This window comes from Panthera tigris, chromosome A2, assembly GCF_018350195.1.
Source record: "Panthera tigris isolate Pti1 chromosome A2, P.tigris_Pti1_mat1.1, whole genome shotgun sequence".
Taxonomy (NCBI): Eukaryota; Metazoa; Chordata; class Mammalia; order Carnivora; family Felidae; genus Panthera; species Panthera tigris.
The window spans coordinates 139,784,101-139,810,721 of NC_056661.1; the positions used below are offsets into that span (position 1 = coordinate 139,784,101).

Consider the following 26,621-nt stretch of genomic DNA (forward strand, 5'->3'; position numbering starts at 1 on the left):
CTACATACTGTACTAGACAATTAAAATATTCAGTTTCCCTCCTCAGAAAATATCCTCTTTCATATTTTCATCTCCATAATAATAGTGACTTGTCCAGCAAAAAGCAAGAGCTTCAGAATTAGCTAGAACTGGGTTGGTGGGCAAGTTATTTAATTTTTGCTAATGCTTACTTCCTCATTTAGAAAATGAGGATGATAATTCTTACCCCAGAGTGTTATGGAGACATTTGAATGCCATAATTAATTGTTTAGTAAAAATCCTTAAATGACTTCATAATTCATTATTGATTATCTGATTTTAGGGACTTGGTTGAAACTGCTTTCCTGTAAACAGTCTCTTCATGACATTTTAATTAGAGGCTTGCTCTACTTAGGTTAACATTTAAGATATAACAAATACTGCACATTTGTTTAAAGCAGTTTAGGCACCCAATAAATACTACTTGTATCTTGGATTTTTAAAGTTGTAGCTATTGCATATTAGGAATTAATAAAAACAGTATTTTGGGGGGCACCTGGGTGGCTCAGTCAGTTAAGCATCCGACTTCAGCTCAGGTCATGATGTCGCGGTTCATGGGTTCGAGCCCCGCATCCGGCTCTGTGCTGACAGCTCAGAGCCTGGAGCCTGCTTTGGATTCTGTGTCTCCCTCTCTCTCTACCCCTCTCCCGCTCATGCTCTGCTTCTCTCTCAAAAATAAACATTAAAATAATTTAAAAATATTAACAAATAAATAAAAACAGTATTTTTTCCCTCAAAATTATAAACATTCATTGAGTAACTAAAGTACTAATTATATTCAACCTCAAGAGACTCACTGCCCTTTATGTTGACAAGTGAACCTGTGCCTTGGAAGTTTCTTTCTGAATCTTTGAAGTTATCTCGTTATCTGTTTGTTTTGTGTGTGTTTGGTTTTTTTCAGCAAAAGAGTAGGTTTCATAAAGATCTTGTCACCATCCCCCGACCTCACACTTGGCCCATCCCCCAACCTCATAGTTGGTCACAACTCTTCAAAAATTCTGAAGCAGAATTTCTGATGCCGAAATTCTGTTTTCCCCATTCTCTCAGAATTCCATTTTTTCTTGTGCCGTCTTCCAGGAGGTGAGTCTCAGGGACACTCCCATCCCGTCATAAAGTAGCCAGATCCTTTGTTGCCAGTCACTCTGATTTCCTGTTTCCCTTGTCTCAGGTGAGAATCCTAGGGCACTTCTGTGCTCTCCTCGGTTCTCGGTGAAGAAGTACAACTGCTGCCTGCTCTTCTCATTTTCAAGGGTAAATGTGCTCAGGTTTTTATGGACTAGTGTAGGGGGACAGAAAGAACTATAAATATTAATGAATCCTTATAATGGCATTACAAGGTTGACTTTGCAGCTAATTTTTCTTTTCGGATAGCACCTGTCACACATTTTGATATATGTGATGTACTAGATGTATTTGTTTATTTTCGTAACAACAGCAGTAATGGTTATTAATGATTACTCGTATTCTCCTAGATGTGGTAAACATGCTAACAGCCAAAAGAAATTTGATGCTGAGTAATAATTTGTTAATTAACTATTGCTTCTTTGAGTTTTGGGACCCGATCTGCCTCCTCTTCTGTGAAGTGGAAGCAGAGCTAGCTGGTTTGGCCAAACTGATGCATAACCAGCAAACGTTGTAGAGATGTCTGCATTCTACGCTAATAATTGGTTTTGCTATTCTTTGTTTTAAATGTCACTTATTCTTGTGTCACTTACTTATTCCACTCATCCAATTTAAACGGTCCGGATAAATGACATTTGACAAGGTAGAAAAATATTTCCATCGGGCTGAGGGAAGAGTTTGAAGGCTGAGCTCGAATAGGTTGCTTTCCGAGTGGACTCCTCCACAAGATGCCAAGAAGCAATCACAGGCGAATTCATGCAAGGCACAGTAACGGCCAGAGCCAGTTGATCTGCTGGTAGAGTCATGATCCGGGAGACTTTCTCATGCAGATTCCCTCGCAGAATGTGCTGGGTGCTGATGAATGCCATTGGTAAGGCACGGCCACGTCATCGGATGTGGCTCCACTGTGGTATGAATTTGTTGAGTGTCTCACTTCCACCAACCAGAACAATTCCATAATGCTCACATATTTAGAGTAAAAAATAACTTTTTTTTCAGTTTCCTAGAGAAGCTTTCATGTTGAAAGGTCTATGAATCATTAAATAGACCTTGGACTTTGCCTCCTTTTGTCATGCTTTTCCCTGCCTTTCATATAGAAGAGGGTGGAGGCAAGGGATAATATTAATAATAACAGGAACAACTTACTTTTTTTTTTTTTTTTTTTGGTATTTACTATGTGTCAGGTCTCAGGGAGGAACAAGAAATTGCCTTTACCCTGTTAGATTCTATGCCTGGAGCCTATAAATTGAACTGACAAAAGACAGATTAACGGGAGAAAAACATACAAACCTTAGTCAATATTTTTACATGTACATGGGAGACTTCATGGTAGTTTAGTCACTTATAAACGTTTCTTTGAGGAGTCTTCAGACAGATTGGATTCTTTTCTGGTTGCTGAAGAGATTAAATTAATGAGATCGGAGAACTTGACCAAGGCCACTTAATAAGAAAGGGCCTGTTCTTGGTATTCAAAACCCAAGTGTGTCAGACTCCAAAGCTTTTGCTATCAGAGTGGCTTGATCCATTCCACAGTAAAAAATACACTTTCTACTGAGACCCAGTGTACACATATGTAAGTATATAACGGATGGAAAACGGTTCATAAAATAATATCCTTCTACATGTGATGATGGTATTCTGGTGATTCCTATTCTGACCTGCCCTATTCTATCCTACCCCAGTCATTCCACTCTAGTCTGTTTCACTTATTTATTTATTTATTTTTAGAAAAGTGCTCATTACAACCAATTAAATCAGTTTTATGGCCCACTAATAGTCTGTGGCCTGCACTTTGGGAAAAACATGTGAGGAATAGGCTTACCCAACATCACTTTCTTGGATAATCATGTTCACAACTACTCTCCTAAAATGCACAGGACTGCTTAGGTGATGTTTTAGCCTTTGTTCTGCCGTGCGTTTTTGTAATTATGCTTTGGCCACGGGTGGCCTCAGTGTGGAGGCGTTATCTGAGCTTCCCTATTTCCTTGAACTAGAAGCATGTGATCTCCTCTGAGGCCAAGTGGCAGCAGCCTCCCAACCTATAGGTGAAGATAAGGGGCCGATATCATTGTAAGGACAACTTTCACGGAGTTTCTAAAATTTGAAGTAAATTTTGCTGCTATGACTCTTCCTCTTACCTTCTGTCATTTTTTACATTCTTTCGAGGAGAGGTAGAGTCCTGTTACACCCCCAAACTTCTCCGTATCATCTAAAAATTTCAATATCCACAGTAAACATTTCTTTGGCATTCTAGGACTAGGAATTCACAATCCCTAAATTTTTCTAGCGATACTCCTAATCTAATTATATATACTGGCTTTTCTGGTTGCTGTAAGTCAAAAACAACTGTCTCCACACCGGACTACAGCTGTGTTTCTTATAGTTTGGGGTAAATGCAAATGAACCATAATAAGCAAAATTTCATAACATAGGTAGTCCAGCAGAAATAATATGCAAGTCTAGATTTTATAAGCTTCCTGTAAAAACTACTTCATAGGGAGTGAGATTGATCTAGGTATTACCAGTATATCTTTCAAGAGTTAATACCTAAAGATTGAATAATGTGAATCTTCCAGCTCTCGCATAGTAGAGCTAAAAGTGGAAACAACGTCTCACTCCTTTTTCTGGATCTGGGTTCCTTAACCCCTTGGCTGTGGGTGTCACTGGCCTTCTGGTCCCATTGGCAGATGAAAGACTCTGTTAAGATAGAAAGAAAAAAGTTAAAAGTGAATGTATGAATTAAAAAAAATTTTTTTAATGTTTTTATTAGGAGCCTGCTATCTCACTAGGTGCCAAATATCTTAAATTGATAAGAAGGAAAATAATTGTCATATTGTCTTCTGAAACTGAGCTCGTATCTTGTTCCTTTTTTAAAAAAAAATTTTAATGTTTATTTACTTTTGAGAGGGCGAGAGACAGAGTGTGAGCAGGGGAGGAACAGGGAGAGAGGGAGACACAGAACCAGAAGCAGGCAACAGGCTCTGAGCTGTCCGCACAGCTGTCAGCTGTTTGTGTTAGACTATAGCGCTCACTTCGGCAGCACGTATACTAAATCGTATTAGACCATAGTGGCCACTTGGTTCTTTGATATAATCCCATGTGTAGATTTAGTAACTATAACTTTGACAATTCAGAGAAATAAAACCCAAAAGTCATTTGACTGGTCCAGGAAGAGAAACATTGGTTACTGCTAACAGAAGACCAAATGTGAACTCATAGCTCACGTTGTAGCTAGGATACCTTTGTGAACTTCATTGCGCGAGTCACCAGTAATCACAGAGGTACTTGGTACTCCTAAACTTTGACTTGATTGGTACTAAGGCCTTTTGCCTATTTTGCTAGGCAGCCGAGACATTGCAATTACAGGGAACTAGGGCTGGTCCCAGGTTTATGATGGTGGGATATTGGGTTGATGGCATGTCAGGCATTACCAAGCTCAGTCTGGGGCTTGGCAAGTGGCATTGCGGAGAGGATCTCTAGCAAAGCTATTGTGTTTTAACTAGCCTCTAGAATTTAGAGACTCTTTAAGACTTTATTCAATTATTCCAGTACTTAATTTCAGTCATATCTGGGTGTGTCAGTGCCTCATGCTTGGCTATAGAAGACATAATTGTCTTCTGAGTAATGTTTGAACTCTGTGGCTTCTGGATGCTATGCTTCATTTTTTGTTTGAACATTTTCATTTTAAAGTGGTACCATAAGCCATAATTTTGAATTTACTGAGATTCCAAGTACATTGAGTTCATTTACTTAGTTAAATGATTAACTCATCAAGCATGCATAGTAGTGGGGACTGACAAAGATTCTCTCTTGACTATGATAATCATGCTCATTGAACTCTCTTTTTGACTAAGTCTCAAACGCTGCTGAGTTTCTGCATCCTTCCCTGTAGAAGCTAGTTCTAGTAAGAATCCTGTTAAGTCAGTTTAGCAAGAATTCCCATCCTTCACATCTGGTCACCTGGGATATCTGATTAGGTCTCCTAGTTTCTACTATCCTCCAGGTGATGCCTGATCACCCTGGTCTGCCTTTAGCAAGAATCCTGTTAGGTCAGTTTAGCCAAAATCTTCCCTTACCCCAGATGTTCCCTCAGTAATTTTCCATCCACCGCTCCCTCCCCCCCCCCCCCCCCCCATTTTGCTCCATGGCCGTAAAGTCCCACTTTTTCTTGTTGTATTTGGAATTGAGTCCAGTTCGATACTGAGGTCTCTTTCTCTTACTGCTCTGGTATTTTCTTTGCTGGCTTTGTAAATTCTGGATGATACATTTTGATTTTTGTTTGAACATCTTCATTTTAAAGTGTCCCCGTTGGCCGTAATTTTGAGTTTATTGAAATTCAGAGTATATCAAATTTATTTATTTAATTAACGAGCTCATGTATGTATCTATTGAGTATCAATTAAGTGGCTTGGAAATTTGAACAACAACCTAATCTTACAATTAAGGGTACATTGTATACATTCTTTCATAAGGTCTCTGGGGTCTACAAAGATATTTTGGACACAGAATGTCATTATAGGTCCATTCATGTTCTTTCCAAAGGCATTTTCTTCTTAGAATAAGATGAATTACTTTCTTATTTTCAATTAAACACTTTTGGTATTAAGCTATCTTGCATCTTCAAAGCTGAAATATTAATATCTTTTATAACATATCAATATAACTTGCTTAAGGCTTCAACATTTAGAATTCATGCTTAATCATGCTGTGGTTTTCTGGCTTCTGAGATGTATTACTTTCTAATTATATCATGGCTCAACAGGACAGACTTTTATTGCATAAAATGAACATGTATAAATTATATCTCTATGTTTTACTATATCAATTAAATAAAATTTGATTTGGGGAACTGCTTTTGAGAGATTTTGTTATTTATTTGGCTCTCTTTTTTACTCTTCTCCCCTCTCCCTTCCCACCCTCGGGAAAGGAGCAGGCTTCAGGAAACTAGTGTTTTCCTATAAGTAACAAATGTCAAACATGGCTTTCTCTATCACTTTGAAAACATTCATGCTAATTCATTTTAATTTTGTAAGGAGAAATTACTTTTCCAGTAGATGCTGTACTTCCTTGAAACCAGTTCATTCTACATCTATACTAGACTATGGGAAATCTTTCATTAATTCAAACAAATGCTTAACAGTCAAAACAACTGCAGTTAGGACTTGTTTTACCATTGGGTTCTTAAACTCATTTCAAATGTTAATAAAAAATTTATGGCATTTTTACATAAATTTTCCATCCTTACCAATCCTTTTTGTTGCTATAAGGCACTTGAATTTTCTGGGATTCAACACACACACACAGGTCCTCCTCCCTCCATCACACAACATCTTAAAACATTAAGTCTTTCCTTTTTTAAAAAAAATTTTAATGTTTATTTATTTTTGAGAGAGAGAGAGAGAGAATGAGAGACAGAGCAAGAGCAGGGGAGGAGCAGAGAGAGAGAGGGAGACACAGAATGTGAAGCAGGCTCCAGGCTCTGAGCTGTCAGCCTGGAGCCTGATGTGGGGCTTGAACTCATGAACAGTGAGATCATGACCCGAGCTGAAATCAGATGCTTAACCAATGGAGCCACCCAGGAGCCCCAAGTCTTTCCTTTTTAAAGGTTTATTTATTTTTGAGAGAGAGACAGACAGACAGATTATGAGTAGGGGAGGGACAGAGGGAGAGTGAGAGCCAGAATCCAAAGCAGGCTCCAGGATCTGAGTTGTCTGCATAGAGCCTGATGTGGGGCTTGAACCCATGAACCATAAGATCATGACCTGAGCTGAAGTCGGATGCTTAACAGACTGATACCCAGGTGCACTGAGATTAAGTCGTTCCTTAATTGACTGGGTGAAGAGTTCCTTTTTCTTACCCAACATGCTGAATAGTGAAGAGTATTTAGGTTTTTCTGGAGCAATTTCTGACCTGCTGACATTTCAGAGGAAAATTTTAAAATTTTGCTTCAAAAATAAGTTGTCTGTTTTTCTTTCCACTGCATAGCCCTATAAAGTGTCTGTGAAAAAGAATTAGAAGTTCTGTAATGTGCCTGTTTTTAAAACTACCTCTTTAGTAGAGGTAGTTTGACACTTAGTGCTTAGTAGTGGATAAATGGACTAAGAATGAACAATTTCTGGGGCGCCTGGGTGGCCCAGTCAGTTAACCGTCCGACTTCTAGCTCAGATCATGATCTCACAGTTCGTGGGTTCGGGCCCCATGTCGGGCTCTGTGCTGACAGCTCAGAGCTTGAAGCCTGCTTCGGATCCTCTGTCTCCTTCTCTCTGCCCCTCCCCTGCTAACACTCTTTCTCTCTCTCAAAAAATAAATAAACATTAAAAAAATTAAAAAAACTAAAAAAAGAATGAGCAATTTCTTTTTCTTTGTTTTTTAGAAGATTTTATTGTCAAGTAATCTCTATACCCAATGTGATGCTCAAATTTACAACCCCAAGATCAAGAGTCATGTGTTCCACCAACTGAGCCAGGTAGGGGCCCCAAGAATGAGTAATTTCTTTAGCCTTGAGGAGCTCCAGCCTGTGCAAAAATTATCTGTAGGAGACACTGACAAAGTTAAGACAAAAGTAGAAGAAGGAACCAAAGGACAAGAATAATAATGATAATACTGAAAACACTAATACTAATACTAATAAAGGGAAAGGGGAAGAAGGAGTTGATTGCCTCCAAAACTAGTATGAACTTCTCTTGTTTCATCAAATGAATCATCATATCTATTTCTGGCCAAGTGATTTATTAAACATAGCTTAGTAAGAAATTTCCTAGAAAAAAAATCTTGCTTGAAGGCGCCTTTCTTTGCTGAAAGCATGAATAAATTTTTGCTGCAAGAGAAGAAAACTGCACATGGATTTTTCTGCTTGGGGGATGTTATGTTGGTCTCTTAAGTTTGCTCAGAACTCAGCTTAGATTACTATAACTTGTAACTGGAGGTACAAGTCAGCCTTTGAGTTGAAATTAGAGACCAAGTAGAACTTCAGAAATGATACACAGCCTATGAAATGTAATTAGTATACAAAGGCTACAAAAAGAATAAATTTGGGGCTGGGAGCTAATTCGAAGTTTTGCTTTGTACTTTTCATGTTAAAGAATGATTTCCAAAGTATTTATGGAGGTAATTTAGATACATTAAAGTTACCTTTAGCATCCTGAGGCTAGGGGCTATTTGATGAGTATTGTCACAATGCATGTGTCATGTTCAGTTGTTCTGGGGACAGTAGGGTAATGGGGAGTGAGGAGGTGCCGTGGAAAGACATCTTAAACCGTGGGGCTCTCCATCTTTTCCCCTCCCTTCAGTTCTCATTTGCTTTCACTGAAGTTATAATCTTGGCTTTATCAGTATTTGTCCACATTTCTGACTTTTCACCTTTATATTTATAATAATAATTTATATTCAAAATCTATAATAATTTTAATAGTAAGAGAATTGTATCCAAATTCAGTTCTTGGGCTGTCTGAGTGGCTCAGTCAGTTAAATGTCTGGCTCTTGATCTCAGCTCAGATCTTGGTCTCAGTGTCATGAGTTTAAGACCCGAGTTGGGCTTGTAGCCTACTAAAAAAAGTAAATAAGAATATCAGACAAGAGGTGTCCAAAGACAGCCCTGTGGCTGACTTCTACATCTATTAATTATGATTTTCTAGAAACAAAGCATTTGTTCTGGAAATAAAGCATTTGTTGTGGAAGAGCAGATCTTACAATTAAGCCAAGAAATGTAGCTGTTTTGTTTGATTTTTTCTGTCTGTGACTTTCTTCTCCTTACCTCAAAAATTCCAACTACTAAGTCCTTCAAAAAGTAAAACAAGAACCCCTTGAACAAGCATCCTAGCGAATAAACAGTAAGAAGGCGGATGGTTCTTTTTCTCTTTCCACTAAAGAGAAGCTGAGCTTCAAATCTGTTCTGGCAAGATTCTGGCATTAAATTTTTTTCTCTCCCAGTTTTTACTTGAAAAACTATATGGTAGTTGAATGAAAGAAAGTTAGAAGATCAAAAATATGTAGGGGCGCCTTGGTGGCTCAGTCGGTTAAGCGTCCAACTTTGGCTCAGGTCATGATCTCATAGCTTGTGACTTGGAGCCTTGTATTGGACTCTGTGCTGACAGCTCAGAGCCTGGAGCCTGCTTCGGATTCTGGGTCTCCCTCTCTCTCTGCCCTTCCCCTGCTTGAGCTCTCTCTCTCTCTCTCTCAAAAATAAACATTAAAAAATTAAAAAAAAATCCCATATTTATTTAAGCATCTCATCATTGGGGATTGAAGTTGCTTTTAATATTTTCTCATGTCACAAATGCCACAATACATAGTGGTTAATAATACGCTGTAAGTGTCTGTACCTACCTACATAGTTTTCATTACAAAATAATTTTGGACTAATTCTCAGATAAAACATTCCTGGCTCAAAGGTTTAGCTAGCATGTGTTCCAGTGATAAAATTTCTTTACAGCAAGAATAAGAATTAATTAAATAGGATTTGGGGTGTAGTCAAATCTTGAGCTTTTAAATTTATTCTAAGACAAAATGATTTTTTAAAGGAATGTTAAATACTTGCCAATGCTTTAGGAAGACATTAAAACCAACAGGCTTCTGGCCTGGACACTACTGAAGACAAGTTTGGTGGTTGGCCTATGAAAGGACTTCTGGGTAAATATTACTGTTAGGAATTAGGGGGATATCAAAGGCTTAGCAGGAGTGCTTTAAAAGGGCAATTATTCAGACAATGAGCAAGTAGGACACTTGAGAAGCAATCTCATAAGTATAAATTGAGAACAAGCCTTATACATACTAGTGGAGAGATGCTAATTATCTGGAGTTAAGTCAGGTAAGATTTTTCTAGGGAGATGAGATTCCTGTGTTACGTCCCTACTAGATGCTCTAAATAACAGATGTTTTCTAGATGCTAACCCAGGTCTTCTCCAGTTCTGTGCCCCTAGGCTTTGTCCAGAGATGTATGAAGAAGAGTTAAATTTGTTTCATAAAAAAATTTACATATTTTTGTACCTACACATAAATTGTGTGTGTGTACACAGATGTCTATGAATATGTACGTCTTTTATTTAACCTTTTACTCAATTTACTTTCTCTTGTACTAACACAATAATGCAATTCCATAGTTTCTGTCTTCCTCTCCCTTTTTCTCTCCACAGAAGGGGGTCCTGCACTCCATGCCTACACCTTTTTATCTCCCCTTGTTCACATACACCTCGATCCCACCAAGCTGTCTCCCAACACCTGTGGAGATCCTTCTGCCACTCCACAGATGGATTTTCTGGGTGTTCCAAGTGATCTGACCTCAATACAACTGTGTTTGAGAGGAAATCCCAGTCCCCCTATTTCCCCACCATCTTAACTCCTCCTCTATTCAATTTACTTTGAGATATGATGGAGCACTATTCCAAATAACACTTAAATTTGTTCCTCAGTAGGAGACTTTGGTTAATTCAATAGTTTCAAGCACACTTTTGATCTATTACTTCTGGCAGAAGTGACTCTACCTGCCCCCGTTCAGGAAAAAAAAAAAAAAAAAAAAAAATCTCATGATTCAATGAAAGGTTGTTTTCAATTTTTGACCTGCCACTATAAAGTGGTCTTTCAAGAAATAACAAACCCAAATGAGAAGTTCAACTGAAATTAATTTTTATTTAACAGGCTTTTGCTAAGATATTGCTTGACACAGCATTCTGTACAAGTAGGAAGGCAAAATAAAAACAGCCACATTCACTTCTCTGTAGGCTCAGTAATGATCAGGGTAGATGAGACGAATGTCAGCTATTACAGGATTTGTATCCTACAGAAGAGAAAGTAACTTTATTGACTCAAACACAAGAGCCCTCCATCTTCAAAAATTGAATTAAACTCCTGCACTTAATGTTAAAAGCTTGGTAAAGTTTCAGTCTCTGATACAGAAACATCAGGTAACAATATATTCTATATTTTCTTTTTTTTTTTCAGTTATAGATGAAACAACTTGCAAAACATTCTTGAAACACGAAGCAAGAAGAGTAATATTTAAAAGTAACATGATCACTATACGTCTTTATCCATCAGTGTGGCTTCATTCCACTATCTCTTTTCTGTGCTTATATCTTGCATGAAATATTGGATAAGCCAAAGTGCGTAGGAAGAAATTTTCATAGTCATTCATCTCTGCAATGGGAATGCTCATGTTCAAGCGTATCTTCTTTAGGAGCTTTGTGGAGTCCAGTGGAGCAACACAGGCAGTGGTTACCTTCCTTCTGATTCCGTGTTGCTTGACTCAGGATTTCACAGCACCCCCTTTAATCCCAACTATTTCTTTCCTCTGGGGCTGGAATGTCCCAACTGAACGTTGTGCTACACAGTTTAATGTGCAGCTAGATCTGAGCCTTTTCTCTATAACAGGAAGCCCCCTAAAAAGTGCCACTGGACAAGCCATTACATTATTTTATGCTGATAGACTTGGTTACTATCCTCACATAAGTGAAAAGACTGGCCAAAGTATACACGGAGGAATCCCTCAGTTGGGATCCCTACAAAAGCACTTGCACAAAGCCAAGAATGACATTTCCCATTACATAGAAACAGAAGGTGTGGGCTTGGCTGTCATTGACTGGGAAAACTGGAGGCCTATCTGGGCAAGAAACTGGAAACCTAAAGATATTTACAAGCGTCTGTCTATTGAATTGGTTCAGCATCAACATGTACAACTTAATGACACAGAAGCAGCCGAGAGAGCCAAAGTAGATTTTGAAAACGCAGGAAAGTGTTTCATGCTAAAGACTTTAAAATTGGGAAAATCCCTTCGGCCAAATTATTTATGGGGTTACTATCTTTTTCCTGATTGTTACAATCATAATATTAAGAACCCCAGTTACGATGGAAGTTGCCCTGATGTAGAATATAAAAGAAATGATGAGCTCAACTGGTTGTGGAATGAAAGCACGGCCCTTTTCCCATCCATTTATTTGAATAGCAAATTCAAATCTTCTCCAAATGCCTCTCTCTTTGTCCGTAATCGTGTTCAGGAAGCCATTCGGGTTTCTAAAGTATCCAGTGCTAAACAGCCACTTCCGGTTTTTGTCTATACCCGTCCAGTTTTTACTGACTTGGATTTAAAATATCTTTCTGAGGTGAGTAAATCAAGGTGTAAGGGCTATGAATCAGTGTTCACAAATGGTGTTTAGGGAATTCAACATTATTTTTGAAGGGAGTGAAATTTGGCTTTAAATATCCTTTAGGAATATGCACACAGGTGGTAGTTCTGCATTATTATGTGAATGCAAAATAAGAATATATTTCATTTTAGTGTAATCATATAATATCTTAGCAACAATGAAAAAACTAGATAGCACAGACGATGTAGTAATTCAGTTCCCTTTCTTTTTATTTCATGGGTCTGCCCTTTTGTCAATAAGCAATTAAAATAATAACAGAAAAATCTATTTTTGTTATAGTAGGGTAGTGGTGGCATGAAAGATAGAAATAAATAGTGGGAAAATATTTAAATTATTGCTTTGATGTTACTGTCCTATGCATAACATTTCTATTCTATTTCTGTTAACTCTTTCTGTCACTTTGCCAGGGTGACCTCGTGAATACAATCGGTGAAACTGTTTCTCTGGGTGTCTCTGGAATGATAATATGGGGAAGTCTCAATTTCAGCCAAAATGTGGTAAGTTTAATTGATAGGAAATCGATGAAAACATTTCTACTTCTAATGTTCTTGAGAATCGTGGTGGTACTGAATCATGAAATCAGTACTGTGCTTGGCACATAGTAATGGGTGCTCAATTAATACTGGTTGCATCAAACTATCCTTCATTTGCGTGGTTATGTTATATGGCAGAAAGCATTGTACCTGTTTTCCAGTGAGGAAACAGAAATTCAGTGAAATTTATTCAAGTTCTCTAGGCTATCTGCCTAGTAAGTAGCAAAAACAGGACTACCGTCTCAGTTTTCTGACATAGTGTGTTTTTCTGCATTGTACTGTGACATCTCTCTCCTCAAAAAAACCTGTGAGCTAGTCAATGAAAGAATAGTCAGTTCATTCATTCATTCATTCCAGTTTATTAGGCACTTACTTTACTTCCTCATTTAGTCATTCAATGGCAGTTTATTACAGGGGTCAGCAGATGATGACCATGGACCAACTCTGACCTAGTACTTGCTTTTGTACAGCTCAAGGGCCAAGAATGATTTTTACCTTTTTATTTTTATTATTTTTTTTCTGAAGACTATGCAAAATTTAATAGAAAGAAAATGTTTCTATGCCCTGCAAAAAAGAAAAGTGTGAAGATACAGGAAGCAAAATGTTTACAAGTATAGGTGACTTAAATATATATATATATATATGTATATATATGCATATATATATATATTAATGTTTATTTATTTCTGAGACAGAGAGAGACAGAGCATGAGTGGGGAGGCGCAGAGAGAGAGGAAGACACAGAATCAGAAGCAGGCTCCAGGCTCTGAGCTGTCAGCACAGAGCCCGACGCAGGGCTCAAACTCACAAACCGTGAGATCATGACCTGAGCTGAAGTTGGTAGCTCAACTGACTGAGCCACCCAGGCGCCCTGAGGTGACTTAAATGTTTTTCTTTACACTCAACTATATTTTCCTTTTTTTATCATTTATTTTTTAAAATTTAAATCCAAGTTAGTTAATATATAGTGTAATAATGATTTTAGGAATAGAATTTAGTGATTCATGTAACATCTCGTACTCATCTCAACAAGTGTCCTCCTTAATGCCTATTGCCCATTTAGCCCACCCCCCAACTCAACACCCCCTCCAGCAACCCTCAGTTTGTTCTTTGTATTGAAGAGTCTCTTATGGTTTGTTTCTCTGTTTTTATATTATTTTTGCTTCCCTTCCCTTATGTTAATCTGGTTTGTATCTTAAATTCCACATATGACTGAAATATGATACTTGTCTTTCTCTAACTTATTTCGCTTAGCATAATACACTCTCACTCCATCCACATTGTTGCAAATGGCAAGATTTCATTCTTTTTGATTGCCAAATAATATTCCATTGCATATATATACACCACTCCTCTTTATCCATTCATTAGTTGATGGACATTTGGGCTCTTTCCATACTTTGGGCATTGTTGATAGTGGTGATATAAACATTGGGGTGCATGTACCCCTTTGAAAGAGCACTCCTGTATCCTTTGGATAAATACCTAATAGTGAAATTTCTAGGTAAGAGAATAGTTCTATTTTTAATATTTTGAGGAACCTCCATACTGTTTTCCAGAGTTTTGCACCAGTTTGTATTCCCACCAGCATTGCAAAATAGTTCCTCTCTCTCTGCATTCTCCCCAACATCCGTTGTTGCCTGAGTTGTTCATTTTAGCCATTCTGACAGGTGTAAGGTGGTATCTCATTGTGGTTTTGATTTGTATTTCCCTGATGATGGGTGATGTTGAGCATTTTTTCATGTGTCTGTTAGCCATCTGGATGTCTTCTTTGGAAAATTGTCTATTCATGTCTTTTGCCCATTTATTCATTGGATTATCTGGTTTTTGGATGTTGAGTTTGTAAGTTCCTTATAGATTTTGGATACTAACCCTTTGTCTGGTATGTCATTTGCAAATATCTTCTCCCATTCTGTCAGTTGCCTTTTAGTTTTGCTGATTGTTTCCTTCGCTGTGCAGAAGCTTTTTCTCTTGATGAGCTCCCAATAGTTCATTTTTTGCTTTTGTTTCCCTTGCCTCTGGAGACATGCCAAGTAAGAAGTTGCTGCGGCCAAGGTCAAAGAGGTTGTTGCCTGTTTTCTCCTCTAGGATTTTGATGGCTTCCTGTATTACATTTAGGTCTTTCATTCATTTTGAGTTTATTTTTGTGTATGGTGTAAGAAGTGGTCCAGGTTCATTCTTCTGCATGTCGCTGTCCAGTTTTCCCAACACCATTTGCTAAAGAGACCCTTTTTTCCAAAGGGTATTCTTTCTTGTTTTGTCAAAGATTAGTTGGCTATACAGTTGTTCGTCCATTTATGGGTTCTCTATTCTGTTCCATTGATATTTGTGTCTGTTCTTGTGCCATACCATACTGTCTGGATGATTACAGCTTTGTAATACATCTTTAAGTCCAGAATTGTGATACCTCCAGCTTAGTTTCCTTTTTCAGGATTGCTTTGGCTAATTCAGGGTCTTTTCTGGTTCCATACAAATTTTAGGATTGTTTGTACTAGCTCTGTGAAGAATGCTGGTGTTATTTTGATAGGGATGGCATTGAATATGTAGATTGTTTTGGGTAGTATCAGCATTTTAACAATATTTGTTCTTCCAATCCATGAACATGGAACGTTTTCCATTTTTGGTGTCTTCTTTGATTTCTTTCATAAGCTTTCTACAGTTTTCAGTGTATAGATTTTTCACCCCTTTGGTTAGGTTTGTTCCTAAGTATTTTTTGTTTTTTGGTGCAATTGTAAATGGTATTGATTCCTTGATTTCTTTCTGTTGCTTCATCATTGGTGCATAGAAATGCAACCTATTTCTGTACGTTGATTTTATATCCTGCAACTTTGCTGAATTCATGTATCAGTTCTAGCAGTTTTTTGGTGGAATCTTTTGGGTTTTCCACACGCAATATCATGTCATCTGCAAAGAGTGAAAGTTGGACTTCCTCCTGGCCGATTTGGATGACTTTTATTTCTTTGTGTTATCTGATTGCTGAAGCTAGGACTTCCAACATTGTGTTGAATAACAGTGGTGAGAGTGGACATCCTTGTCATGTGCCTGACCTTAGTAGGAAAGCTCTCAGTTTTTCCCCATTGAAGATGATATTAGCGATGGGTCTTTCATATATGGCCTTTATGATCTTGAGGTATGATCCTTCTAGCCATACTTTCTTGAGGCTTTTTATCAAGAAAGGTTGCTGTATTATGTCAAGTGCTTTTTCAGCATCTATTGAGAAGATCATGAGGTTCTTATCCTTTCTTTAATTAATGTGATGTATTGCATTGATTGATTTGTGGATATTGAACCAGCCCTGCATCCTAGGAATAAATCCCATTTGATTGTGGTGAGTAATTCTTTTAATGTATTGTTGGATCTGGTTTGCTAGTATATTGTTGAGAATTGTCAAATCCATGTTCATCCTGGAAATTGGTTTGTAGTTCCCCTTTTTAATGGGGACTTTGTTTGGTTTTGGAATCAAGATAATGCTGGTCTCATAGAATGGGTCTGGAAGTTTTTCTTCCATTTCTATTTTTTGGAAAATCTTCAAAAGAATAAGTGCTAACTCTTCTTTAAATGTTTGGTACAATTCCCCTGGAAAGCCATCCAGCTCTGGACTCTTGTTTGTTGGGAGATTTAAAAAAATTTTTTTATACATTTATTTATTTTTGATAGAGACAAAGCACAAGTGGGGGAGGGGCAGAGAGAGAAGGAGACACAGAATCCGAAGCAGGCTCCAGGCTCTGAGCTGTCAGCACAGAGCCTGACACGGGGCTTGATCTCTCAAACTGCGAGATCATCACCTGTGCTGAAGTCAGACGCTCAACCTACTGAGCCACCCAGGTGCCCCTGTTGGGATATTTTTGATTACTGATTCAATTTCTTTACTGGCTATGGGTCAGCTCAAATTTTCTATTCATTCCTGTTTCAGTTTTGGTAGTTTATGTTTCTAGGAAATTGTCTGTTTCTCCCAGATTGCCTAATTTGTTGACATATAATTGCTCATAATATTCTTTTGTTATTGTTTGTATTTCTGCAGTGTTGGTTGTGATCTCTCCTCTTTCCTGTGTGATTTTATTTATTTGGGTCTTTTCCTTTTTCTTTTTGATCATACTGGCTAGTGGTTTATCAATTTTGTTAATTCTTTCAAAGAACCAGCTCCTGGTTTCATTGATCTATTCTATTGTTTTGTTTAATTTTTTTTTTTGATATCATTGATTTCTGCTCTAATCTTTATTATTTCCCTTCTTCTGCTGGTTTTGGGATTTATTTGCTGTTATTTTTCCAGCTCTTTTAGGTGTAAGATTAGTTTGTATATTTAAGACCTTTCTTCCTATTTTAGGAAGGCCTGGATTGCTATATACTTCCCTCTTATGACTGCCTTTGCTACATCCCAGAGGTTTTGGGCAGTCATGTTTTCATTTTCATTGGCTTCCATGTACTTTTAAATTTCCTCTTTAATTTCTTGGTTAACCCATTCATTCTTTAGTAGGATGTTCTTTAATCTCCAAGTATTCATGGTCTTTCCAAATTGTTTCCTGTGGTTGCTTTCGAGTTTCAAAGCATTGTGTTCTGAAAATATGCAAGGTATGATCTCAATCTTTTTGTACTTGTTGAGGGCTGATTTGTGACCCACTATATGTCTATTCTGGAGAATGTTCCATGTGCACTCGAGATGAATGCATATTTTGTTCTTTATTATGGAATGTCCTGAATATATCTGTTAAGTCCATCCAGTCCAGTGTGTCATTCAGAGTCATTCAGAGTTTCATTGTTGATTTTATGCTTAGATGATCTGTCTGTTGCTGTAAGTGGGATGTTGAAGGCCTCTACTATTATGGTATTATTATCAATGAGTTTCTTTATGTTTATGATTAATTGATTTACATATTTGGGTGCTTCCCATTGGGGGCATAAATATTTACAATTATTAGATCTTTTTGGTGAATAGACCCCTTAATTATGATAAAATGCCCTTCTTCATCTCTTGTCAGTCTTTATTTTAAAACCTAGTTGGTCTCATAGAAGTATGGCTACTCCAGCTTTCTTTTGATGACCATTAGCATAATAGATGGTTCTCCATCCTCTTAGTTTCAATCTGCAGGTGTCTTTAGGTCTAAAATGAGTCTCTTGTAAGCAGCATATAGATGGGTCTTGTTTTCTTATCCATTCTAATACTCTGTGTCTTTTGATTGGACCGTTTAGTCCATTGACAGAGTGAGTACTGAAAGCCATTGTGTTGCCTGTTGAGTTGGTGTTTCTGGTGATGTTGTCTGGTCCTTTCTAGTCTTTGTTGATTTTGGTCTTTTTTGTTTTGTTTTGTCTTTTCTCCACGCAAAGCATCCCCCTTAAAATTTCTTGCAGGGCTGGTTGAGTGATCATGAACCCCTTTAGTTTTTGTTTGTCTGGGAAACTCTTTATCTTTCCTTCTGTTTTGAGTGACAGCCTTCCTGGATAAAGGATAAAGGAAATATTCTTGGCTGCATACTTTTCCAATTCAGCATGTTGAATATATCTTGACATTCCTTTCTGGATTGCAAGTTTCTGTGGATAGGTCTGATGCACACCTGATCTGTCTTCCCTTATAGGTTAAGGTGTTTCCCCCCCCCCCCCCCCCACTGTTCATAATTCTTTCCTTGTCTGTGTATTTTGTGAATTTGACTGTGATATGTCTTGGTGATGGTCAGTTTTTGTTGAATCTAATGGGAGTTCTCTGTGCTTCTTGGATTTTGATGTCTGTGTTCTTCCCCAGATTAGGAAAGTTTTCTACTATAATTTGTTCACATAAACCTTCTGCCCTTTTTTCTCTCTCTTTATCTTTTGCGATTCCTATGATTCAGATATTATTCTTTTTTAATAAGTCACTGAGTTCTCTAAGTTTTGTATCGTGATCTTTTGCCCTTGTTTCCCTCTTTGTTCCTACTTCTTTATTCTCCATAATTCTATCTTGTAAATCTATGATTCACTGCTCTTCTTAGTCCATCTTTGTTGTTGTGGCATCCATTTGAGATTGCATCTCAGTTATAGCATTTTTAATTTTGTCCCGACTAGATTTTATTTATCTCCACAGAAGGGGAGTCTATGCTTTTTTTCAACCCTAGCTAGTATTCTTATTATCATGGTTCTAAATTCTAGTTCAGATATCTTGCTTATATCTGTGTTAAGTCCCTGGCTCTCATTTCTTCCTTGTCTTTCTTGTGGGGTGAATTCCTTCATTTTGTCATTTTGGAGGAAGGAAAAAATAAAATAAAATTAAAATTAAATAATTAAAAACAAAACAAAAAAATCAAATAAAGGAAACTAGATTCTGGGTGAGTTTTGGTCTGCTTATTGAAAAAAATCTTGATAGAATAGAGAAAAAAGGGAAAGAAAAGGAAGAAAAGGTAAGAAAAAATTTAAAAATTAAAAAAATTATATAATAAAATAAAATGAAATAAAGAGAATGAAATGGAATAAAAAATTTTAAAATAAAAAATAAAGTAAAAAAATATTTTTCTCTTTTTGTCAAGTTCTGTGGCTCAAGTTATGCAATTTTTTGTATTAATCCTCAGATCAATTTCCTAGGTGTTCAAAATGGTTTGGTGCTGATCTGGCTGCATTTCAGGGACAAGACAGTCTCAGGGTCTCCATGCTGCTCCACCATCTATCCCCATTATTAATTAAAAAATTTTTTTTAATGTTTATTTTTTGATAGAGACAGAGTGCAAGCAGGAGACGGGCAGAGAGAGAGGGAGACACAGAATCTGAAGCAGGCTCCAGACTCTGAGCTGTCTGCACAGAGCTCGACATAGGGCTTGAGCTCACAAACCATGAGATCATGACCTGGGCTGAAGTTGGATGCTCAACCGACTGAGCCACCTGAGTGCTCCCCCCGTCATTATTAATTTTTTAAATGTTTATTTTTGAGAGAGAGAGAGAGAGAGAGAGAGACAGAGCATGAATGGGGAGGGGCAGAGAGAGATGGAGACACAGAATTTGAAGCAGGCTCCAGGCTCTGTGCTGACAGCTCAGGACCCACAAACAGTGAGATCATGATCTAGGCTGAAGTTGGACACTTAACTGACTGAGCCACCCAGACACCCCTGATTTTAACCTTTTTAAATGGATGGGGGAAAAAAGCCCCAAAGGAACAGTATTTATAAGAGATGAAAATTATGCAAGATTTAAATTTTAGTGCGTTATCAGTAAAGTTTTATTAGAACGTAGTCATGCTCCTTAGTTTAGGTGTTATGGCTGCTTTTGCAGTGCCAATAAATAATTGAAGAGCTATGGCAGAGACTGTATCATTCAAAACGCCGAAATATTAGAACATAGTCATGCTCCTTAGTTTACGTGTTATGGCTGCTTTTGCAGTGCCAATAAATAATTGAAGAGCTATGGCAAAGACTGTATCATTCAAAACGCCGAACTATTTACTGTCTGTCCCTTTACAGAATACTTTTGCTGACCCTTGGGTTATTGAACATCTCTTATGATTAATGCCAGATAATTGTTTAGGTGCTAAAAATATAGTAGAGAACGAAGCAAACTCCCTTCACCATGGAGCTGCATCCTCACAAGTGGATATACAACATAGAGAGGATACATCAGGTAGTGATAAACATAATAAAGAGCAATGAAGCAGTGTAGGCAGGATACAGAGAGATAAAATGGTGTTATGGGGCAGTCTGATGGGGTGCTGTTGGAGCAGAGATCTGATGGAAATCAGGGACCAAGTCTCTGGATGCCTGGGGGTGGTAAGTGCAATAACCTTCAGGCTGGAATGTGCTTGCCAAGGAAGACCCAGGAGGTCAGTGTGACTGGAGTGCAGTGAGCAAGGAAGACAGAGGTAAGAGGTGTGGTCAAGTGAGAGGCAGAGCGTTGGATATAGGGCTTCCTAGGCCACCATGTGGCTTTTACTCTGAGATGGAAGGCCACTAGGAGGTTTGAGCAGAAGAGTTGCAATCTCTGGCAAACATTTCTTACTTAGCTGAGTTGAAGATTGATGGTAGCGGGGCAGGAGAGGGAGAAGGGAGAGCAGGTTGTTGATGGCTTGCACCACAGGTGCTGGCATGTGTTTTAAATATAACCTAACAGTAGAACAGAGAGGATTGACTGAGGGATCAGGTGACAAGGACAGATAAGAGAAGTGGTTAAGATGACTCCCAGGCTTTTGGCTTGAAGGAGTTGCCTCTGAGATGGGAAAGACTTTAGTAAAATGGTTTGGTGGGGGTTGGGCAGAGAGGAAAGAGCCGGGAGTGGCAAGAGGGTGCATAGGCAATTGGGAATTACTTTTTAGAAATATTACCAAATTGTTCGAAACTCCTCTAAGGGAGAGGAAAAGGAAGTCTTATTTTCCACAGGTTATATTTAGTATTGTCTATTTTAGGTAAAGTTCTGAGTAAAACTTGTTCCATTAGGAAAAACATGTCTATTTTTGTTCAGTATAGATGAATTGTATTCATTTTCTCCTAATGCATTTCTTTAGTTCAAAAAGCCTTTAACTGTCATCACCTAATCCTTTTCCCGCTTCCTTTATTTTCAACTTCGTTTAATTCTCTGTAGCAGGTCTTTCTCCCCCACCTCTTCAATCCTCTTGAGTCAAAACAGGAGTAAAGCTGTCGTCTGGACACTGCTGAATTGGAGCTGAACTTTTTCTTCTCTAACAGATGTGGAAATACTAGCCATGTAGGTGCCAGGGAGAACATCCCATGAAGTTCACGACCCAGGGTCTTCTCCTAGGATCTACAGAGAAGAGACTTTATACGGCACTCTAAGACCAGAAGAGACCTTTTGATCTTTTGTCCTTCAGATAGAATCGTTATATTGTTACTTCATTTATAAAAGTACTCAATAGTAGTCACCTTTATGAGAATCTTTCAAGGTAATCTGAACGCTTCTACCTACGTGGTAGAACTCTGTTATCTCTGACTTGATCACCCATAAAGAGAAATAACATAAAATATAAGTTTGGAGAAAGGTATATGTCCCTTTTGCAAATAGTTCATGTCAGAAAATTATTTAAAAATTATAATTTTCCTGAATATATTGTAATTTTCAGTCACTGTTTCTGAAACCTTTAAACTCTTTTCTCAAGGATCTTATTAATTCTATGATGGAATCACTTATAAATTCTCCATACTACTTACATTTTTTTTTTTTTTTGAGAACTGAGAACTCCACCCTTAATCCGATGAGGAATGAATCAGGCATTCCCCAATTATTAGTATGGTGTGACATACTATTTAATTGTCACCCCTGGGTTTTTTTTATTGCACTTTAATATTAGATTTACATTGTTCTACATGACTGTCAGATCATCTTCAGTTTTAGTCATACAGGGACAGTTCTTCAACTTAAATATGGTTATTTTTACCTAATGACACTGCCTTGAAATTATCCCCTGTGGACTTTGTTTTATGTATTTCTGCTACTTTCCCCAATTTCTGATTATTTTGAATGATTCTGAATGTTAGTTCTATCATTACTTCCGCTTTTTTTCTATGCCATTTGTAGTCAATAGAATCATGGATTACTTGTCTTATTTCCTCTGATTCACTGGCAACTGGAGAAACTGGTAATTGCAGGTTTAATGACTAAAAGTGACTTAAAACGATTGTTATTCGATGTAAGCAAACTATTTCCTTCTATTCCATTTTGTTAGATCCAGTGGTGTGCCAGGCAGCTCCTACTGGTCCCAGCTCATGAGACCTGATTGTTAAATATTCAGAAATTTTGTGAACTGATTGTTAAACACAATCATTATTAAAAATTAAATTATAAAGACTTAGAATGAAATTAATTACATTAAAAACAAAAGTAACAAATACTCAAAATGTATCAGTTACGTACTTCACTTTATTATCATCCATCCTGTTGAGGTTATGTACGTCTGTTGCATCTGTATAAGCAGAAAAGGTATGTACCAGTGTGCTTCTCCTCACCATACTTCCATTCTGTATGCTTGATTCCCAATTCTTCACTCAGTGATTTCAGGTTGATAGCTTAAAATTGGCCATGGTATATGTTTGCACCATGGATATTGACAAACTCTAAAAACCAGGTCCTATCTTTTAGAAAGCTAGTTTTAGATCCTTCCAAAGACTACATCTTGTGTGCGCAAATGATTCTCAAATCGTTCTCATCCTTCACTCCTCTTTTTGCCCAGCTCTGGTCTCTTAGGTCACCCAGACCGTTTTCTGAACTCTGTAAATTCTCCTATATCTTGGCCCTGGGGATACAGTGTTGAAGAATTTTGACAAAGTGTCTGCAATCATGGAGCTTATATTAAAGTTGGAGGGATAGAAACCATACACAAACAAGAAAAATATTTGATGTGATAAGTACTATGGAGAGAATTAAAATAGATGTAAGTAGATAGGAAAGGTGTCTGAGTTTCAATTAAAGCTGCAGTCTGATCGACAAGATTAAGTGACCGTGCTAAACATTAGAGGAAAGAGCACTCCAAGCAGGGGGGACAAGTAAGTGCAGTTTGAAACGAATGTGCCATGCTTATGAAACAACTAGTATGCCTAAGGCAGAGTGGGTAAGGGAGGGGTGCTCGAGAGGAAGGAAGGGTTACCTCACACCAGGCTGTATATAAGTTGGAAGAAGTTGAATTTTATTCTAAACACCATGCAAAACTAGGATTAAGAAGAGGTTTTCTATTGCTGCCATAATAGTGACAACATGCTTGGTTTAAACAGGAGAGAATTATTATGCTACAGTTCTATAGGTCAAAAGTCCAGCATGGATCTGAAGGGGCTAAAATCCAAATGTTCGTAGGGTTGCATTCCTTTCTAGGGGAGGAGCCTCACTTGCTCATTGGGGCTGTTGGTAGAATTCATTTCCTCATGGTTGCAGCAAGGAGATGTCTATTTCTGGCTGGCTATGGCTAAGGGTCATTTCCAGTTTCTAGAGGCCACTACATTCTTTAGCTCTTGACCCTGTCCTCTATCTGCAAAGCCAGCAATGCTGGGTTGAGTCTCCTTTACCTTGGAATTTGTTCTCTTTCTTCCATCTCATTTTTTTAATCCCCACTGGAAAATTTTCTACATTTTTAAGGACTCATTGATTAGATTGAGCCCATCCAGATAACTCGGGATAATCTCTCCATCTCGAGGTCCATACTCTTTTTTTTCTTTTCTTTTCTTTTTTTTTTTTTTAATTTTTTTTTAACGTTTATTTATTTTTGAGACAGAGCATGAACCAGGGAGGGTCAGAGAGAGGGAGACACAGAATCTGAAACAGGCTCCAGGCTCCGAGCCGTCAGCACAGAGCCCAACGCGGGACCGGACTCACGGACTGCGAGATCATGACCTGAGCCGAAGTCGGCCGCCCAACCGACTGAGCCACCCATGCGCCCCTCTTTTTTTTCTTAATGTTTATTTTTGAGAGAGAGAGAGAGAGAGAAGGAGAGAGAGAGTGAGCACATGAGCAGGGGAGGAGCAAAGAAAGAGGGAGACAGAGGATCCAAAGTGGGCTCTATGCTGACAACAGAGAGCTCACAAGGGGCTTGAACTCACAAACCTTGAGATCATGACCTAAGCCAAAGCCGGACACTTAACCTACTGAGCCACCCAGGTGCCCCTCAAGGTTCATACGCTTATCTGTGAGTCATGTCTGTAATGTTCCTTTTGTCATGTGCGGTAATAATCACAGTATCCAAGGCAATAGGGTATAGACATTCTTGGAAGACCCTATTCTTCCTACCATCTATGGCATCATCTCAAGGAAGATAACAAGAAATAGATTCAAATGGAAGCTGCCAAGATTCTTCGACTCGCCTTCTGACCTACCACCACCACTTCCTTTGGTCTGCTGGGGACTGGCATAGCCAGCTCACTCGACGAAACTGCGGATCATGAAAGAAAGTGACTATCTTCTGTGTTTTTAAAAAGACAGTGTCCCAGTCTTAGAACGCACCAGTCTCGAGATGAATCATTTTCATTACTCATCACGCGTGCTCTGACAAATACGTATATTTGTAAAAGAGCTGTCATAATTCACCCGTAACATTTAATATAAAGTATACTCAGTTGAACCCGTTTAGTTGTTTTGAGTTAGCAGTTGAGAAACCTCTCTTTCTCATTCTGTTTAAACTTGTCCCACAAATATGAATCTTATTATATCTATTTATAATTTATTCAGGGCTAACCAATGACATATACTGGGCCTCATGCTAAGCACTTTCATATACATTGTATGTTTCCATCTTCACAACAACCATATGAGGTACCTGCTATAATTATCCTTATTTTACAAATGATGAAGCTGAAGCATAGCCAGGTTAATTGACTTGTTGATTGATAGGAAACCAAGACTTAGAAAGCTTGAGAGAGCCCCGAGGTCATACAGCTAGTCATTAATAGAACTGTGACCAGTCAGGGAAGAGGGGCCTCAGAGACCATTTTCTGACCACTTGCTCTGCCATCCTGCCCCATTAGTTTCTGAATTATTGAAGAAGTCCAAGGCTAGGTTAAAGTTAAGGTTCGACTGGTCAGTTATTCAGCGACATGAAATGGCACGTGAAACTTACCTACAAAAGTACAAAAACAGTTGGCACAATCTCGCTCGAGAGGGTAAAAAAGATAAACTATTTCCTACCTCTTGCTGGGTCTTGTTTTATCATGTTTCCTTAGAAACCGCTCACACAGTGAATTAATCCACGTCTGAGCTAACTTGTCCCTTGATATTCTAACCTTCTTATAATTTTACAGCAATCTTGCACAGAGCTTGACAGTTACATGAAGAATACGTTGAATCCTTACTTAATCAATGTCACCCTAGCAGCCAAAATGTGTAACCAAGTGCTTTGCCAGGAGCGAGGAGTGTGTGCAAGGAAAAATTGGAATTCAAGCGACTATCTTCATCTGAACCCGGTCAGTTTTACTATTCAACTTGAGAAAAGTGGAAACTACACAGTGCATGGGAAACCCACACTTGAAGACCTGCAGGAATTTTCCAACAAATTTTATTGCCTTTGTTATGCCAATGTCAACTGTAAGGAGAGAGCTGATATGGCTAAGATTCATACCGTTAAAGTATGTATGGCTGAAGATATCTGTATAGATGCATTTCTAAATGCAGAACCCAGCGATTACCATTCCAGGTGGAAGAAACATGACACTCTCGGCAATATCTTATCCTCCATCCTACCTTCCACAGCATCTCCATGTGTTCCTAGTCAAGATCTCAGTAGGTGCCGCAAAGCCAGATTTCTAGCTAGAGAAACTAGAGCCGACTCCACCCAAGTGGGCTATTAGATTGTATACATTCAAAACAGAACAAAACAAAAATAAACAACCTCTTCAAGTACAAGTTCAGTGCTTATTAAATTTTCTATCTACATACATTGTTTTAATATGTTTCACATTTATATACATACATATTTTAATTTTTTAATATTATTCATTTTTGAGAGAGAGATGGTGAGAGGCAGAGAGAGAGGGAGACACAGAATCCAAAGCAGGCTCCAGGCTCTGAGCTGGCAGCACAGAGCCCGATGCAGGGCTTGAACCCACAAACTGTGAGATCATGACCTGAGCTAAAGTCAGATGCTTAACCAACTGAGCCACCCAGATGCCCCTCACATTTTTATATTTAGTAGTTTAGCTAGCTTAGATTATTTTTTTGGGCAAGTGATAATGCCTATATACTGGAAAATCTATATTTAAAATGTGAATCAAAACTCATGGCCAAGATAGTATTTTGATTTTATGAGCACAGATTGCTTTTTTCATGATTAAATTGAACTTGTGATTATTATTAATTGCTAAACAAAGGATATGTTGGCTAGCACCTTTAATTTTCAAAATTGTAGTCAGGATAGTGTTACTTCTAAATCCAT

The 26,621-nt window shown here is 38.1% G+C and overlaps 1 protein-coding gene across 4 annotated transcripts; it reads left to right on the top strand.

Annotated features, from left to right (window-relative positions):
* Nucleotides 1-1,072: 1,072 nt before the first annotated feature.
* SPAM1 (sperm adhesion molecule 1) lies at nt 1,073-26,092 on the top strand. Of its 4 annotated transcripts, XM_007089194.3 has the most exons (5): nt 1,073-1,098; nt 1,187-1,269; nt 11,077-12,233; nt 12,686-12,775; nt 25,492-26,092. In XM_007089194.3, the coding sequence occupies exons 3-5, from the start codon at nt 11,277-11,279 to the stop codon at nt 26,035-26,037; spliced, it is 1,593 nt and encodes a 530-aa protein (XP_007089256.1). In that variant the 5' UTR covers nt 1,073-1,098; nt 1,187-1,269; nt 11,077-11,276; the 3' UTR covers nt 26,038-26,092. The 4 variants fall into 4 exon arrangements, with proteins under 4 accessions (XP_007089256.1, XP_015396178.1, XP_042827103.1 ...); XM_015540692.2 differs by lacking the exon at nt 1,187-1,269 and having other exon boundaries at nt 1,098-1,186; XM_042971169.1 differs by lacking the exons at nt 1,073-1,098; nt 1,187-1,269 and adding an exon at nt 1,959-2,011.
* The last annotated feature ends 529 nt before the right edge of the window (nt 26,093-26,621 follow it).

What these genes read in the sequence shown, in the direction of transcription:
- SPAM1 (XM_007089194.3), top strand. Translation starts at nt 11,277, where the DNA reads ATGGGAATGCTCATGTTCAAGCGTATCTTCTTTAGGAGCTTTGTGGAG. An exon ending in ATTTAAAATATCTTTCTGAG is followed by an intron (nt 12,234 to 12,685) that starts GTGAGTAAATCA and finishes TCACTTTGCCAG; the next exon opens with GGTGACCTCGTGAATACAAT. An exon ending in TCAATTTCAGCCAAAATGTG is followed by an intron (nt 12,776 to 25,491) that starts GTAAGTTTAATT and finishes ATAATTTTACAG; the next exon opens with CAATCTTGCACAGAGCTTGA.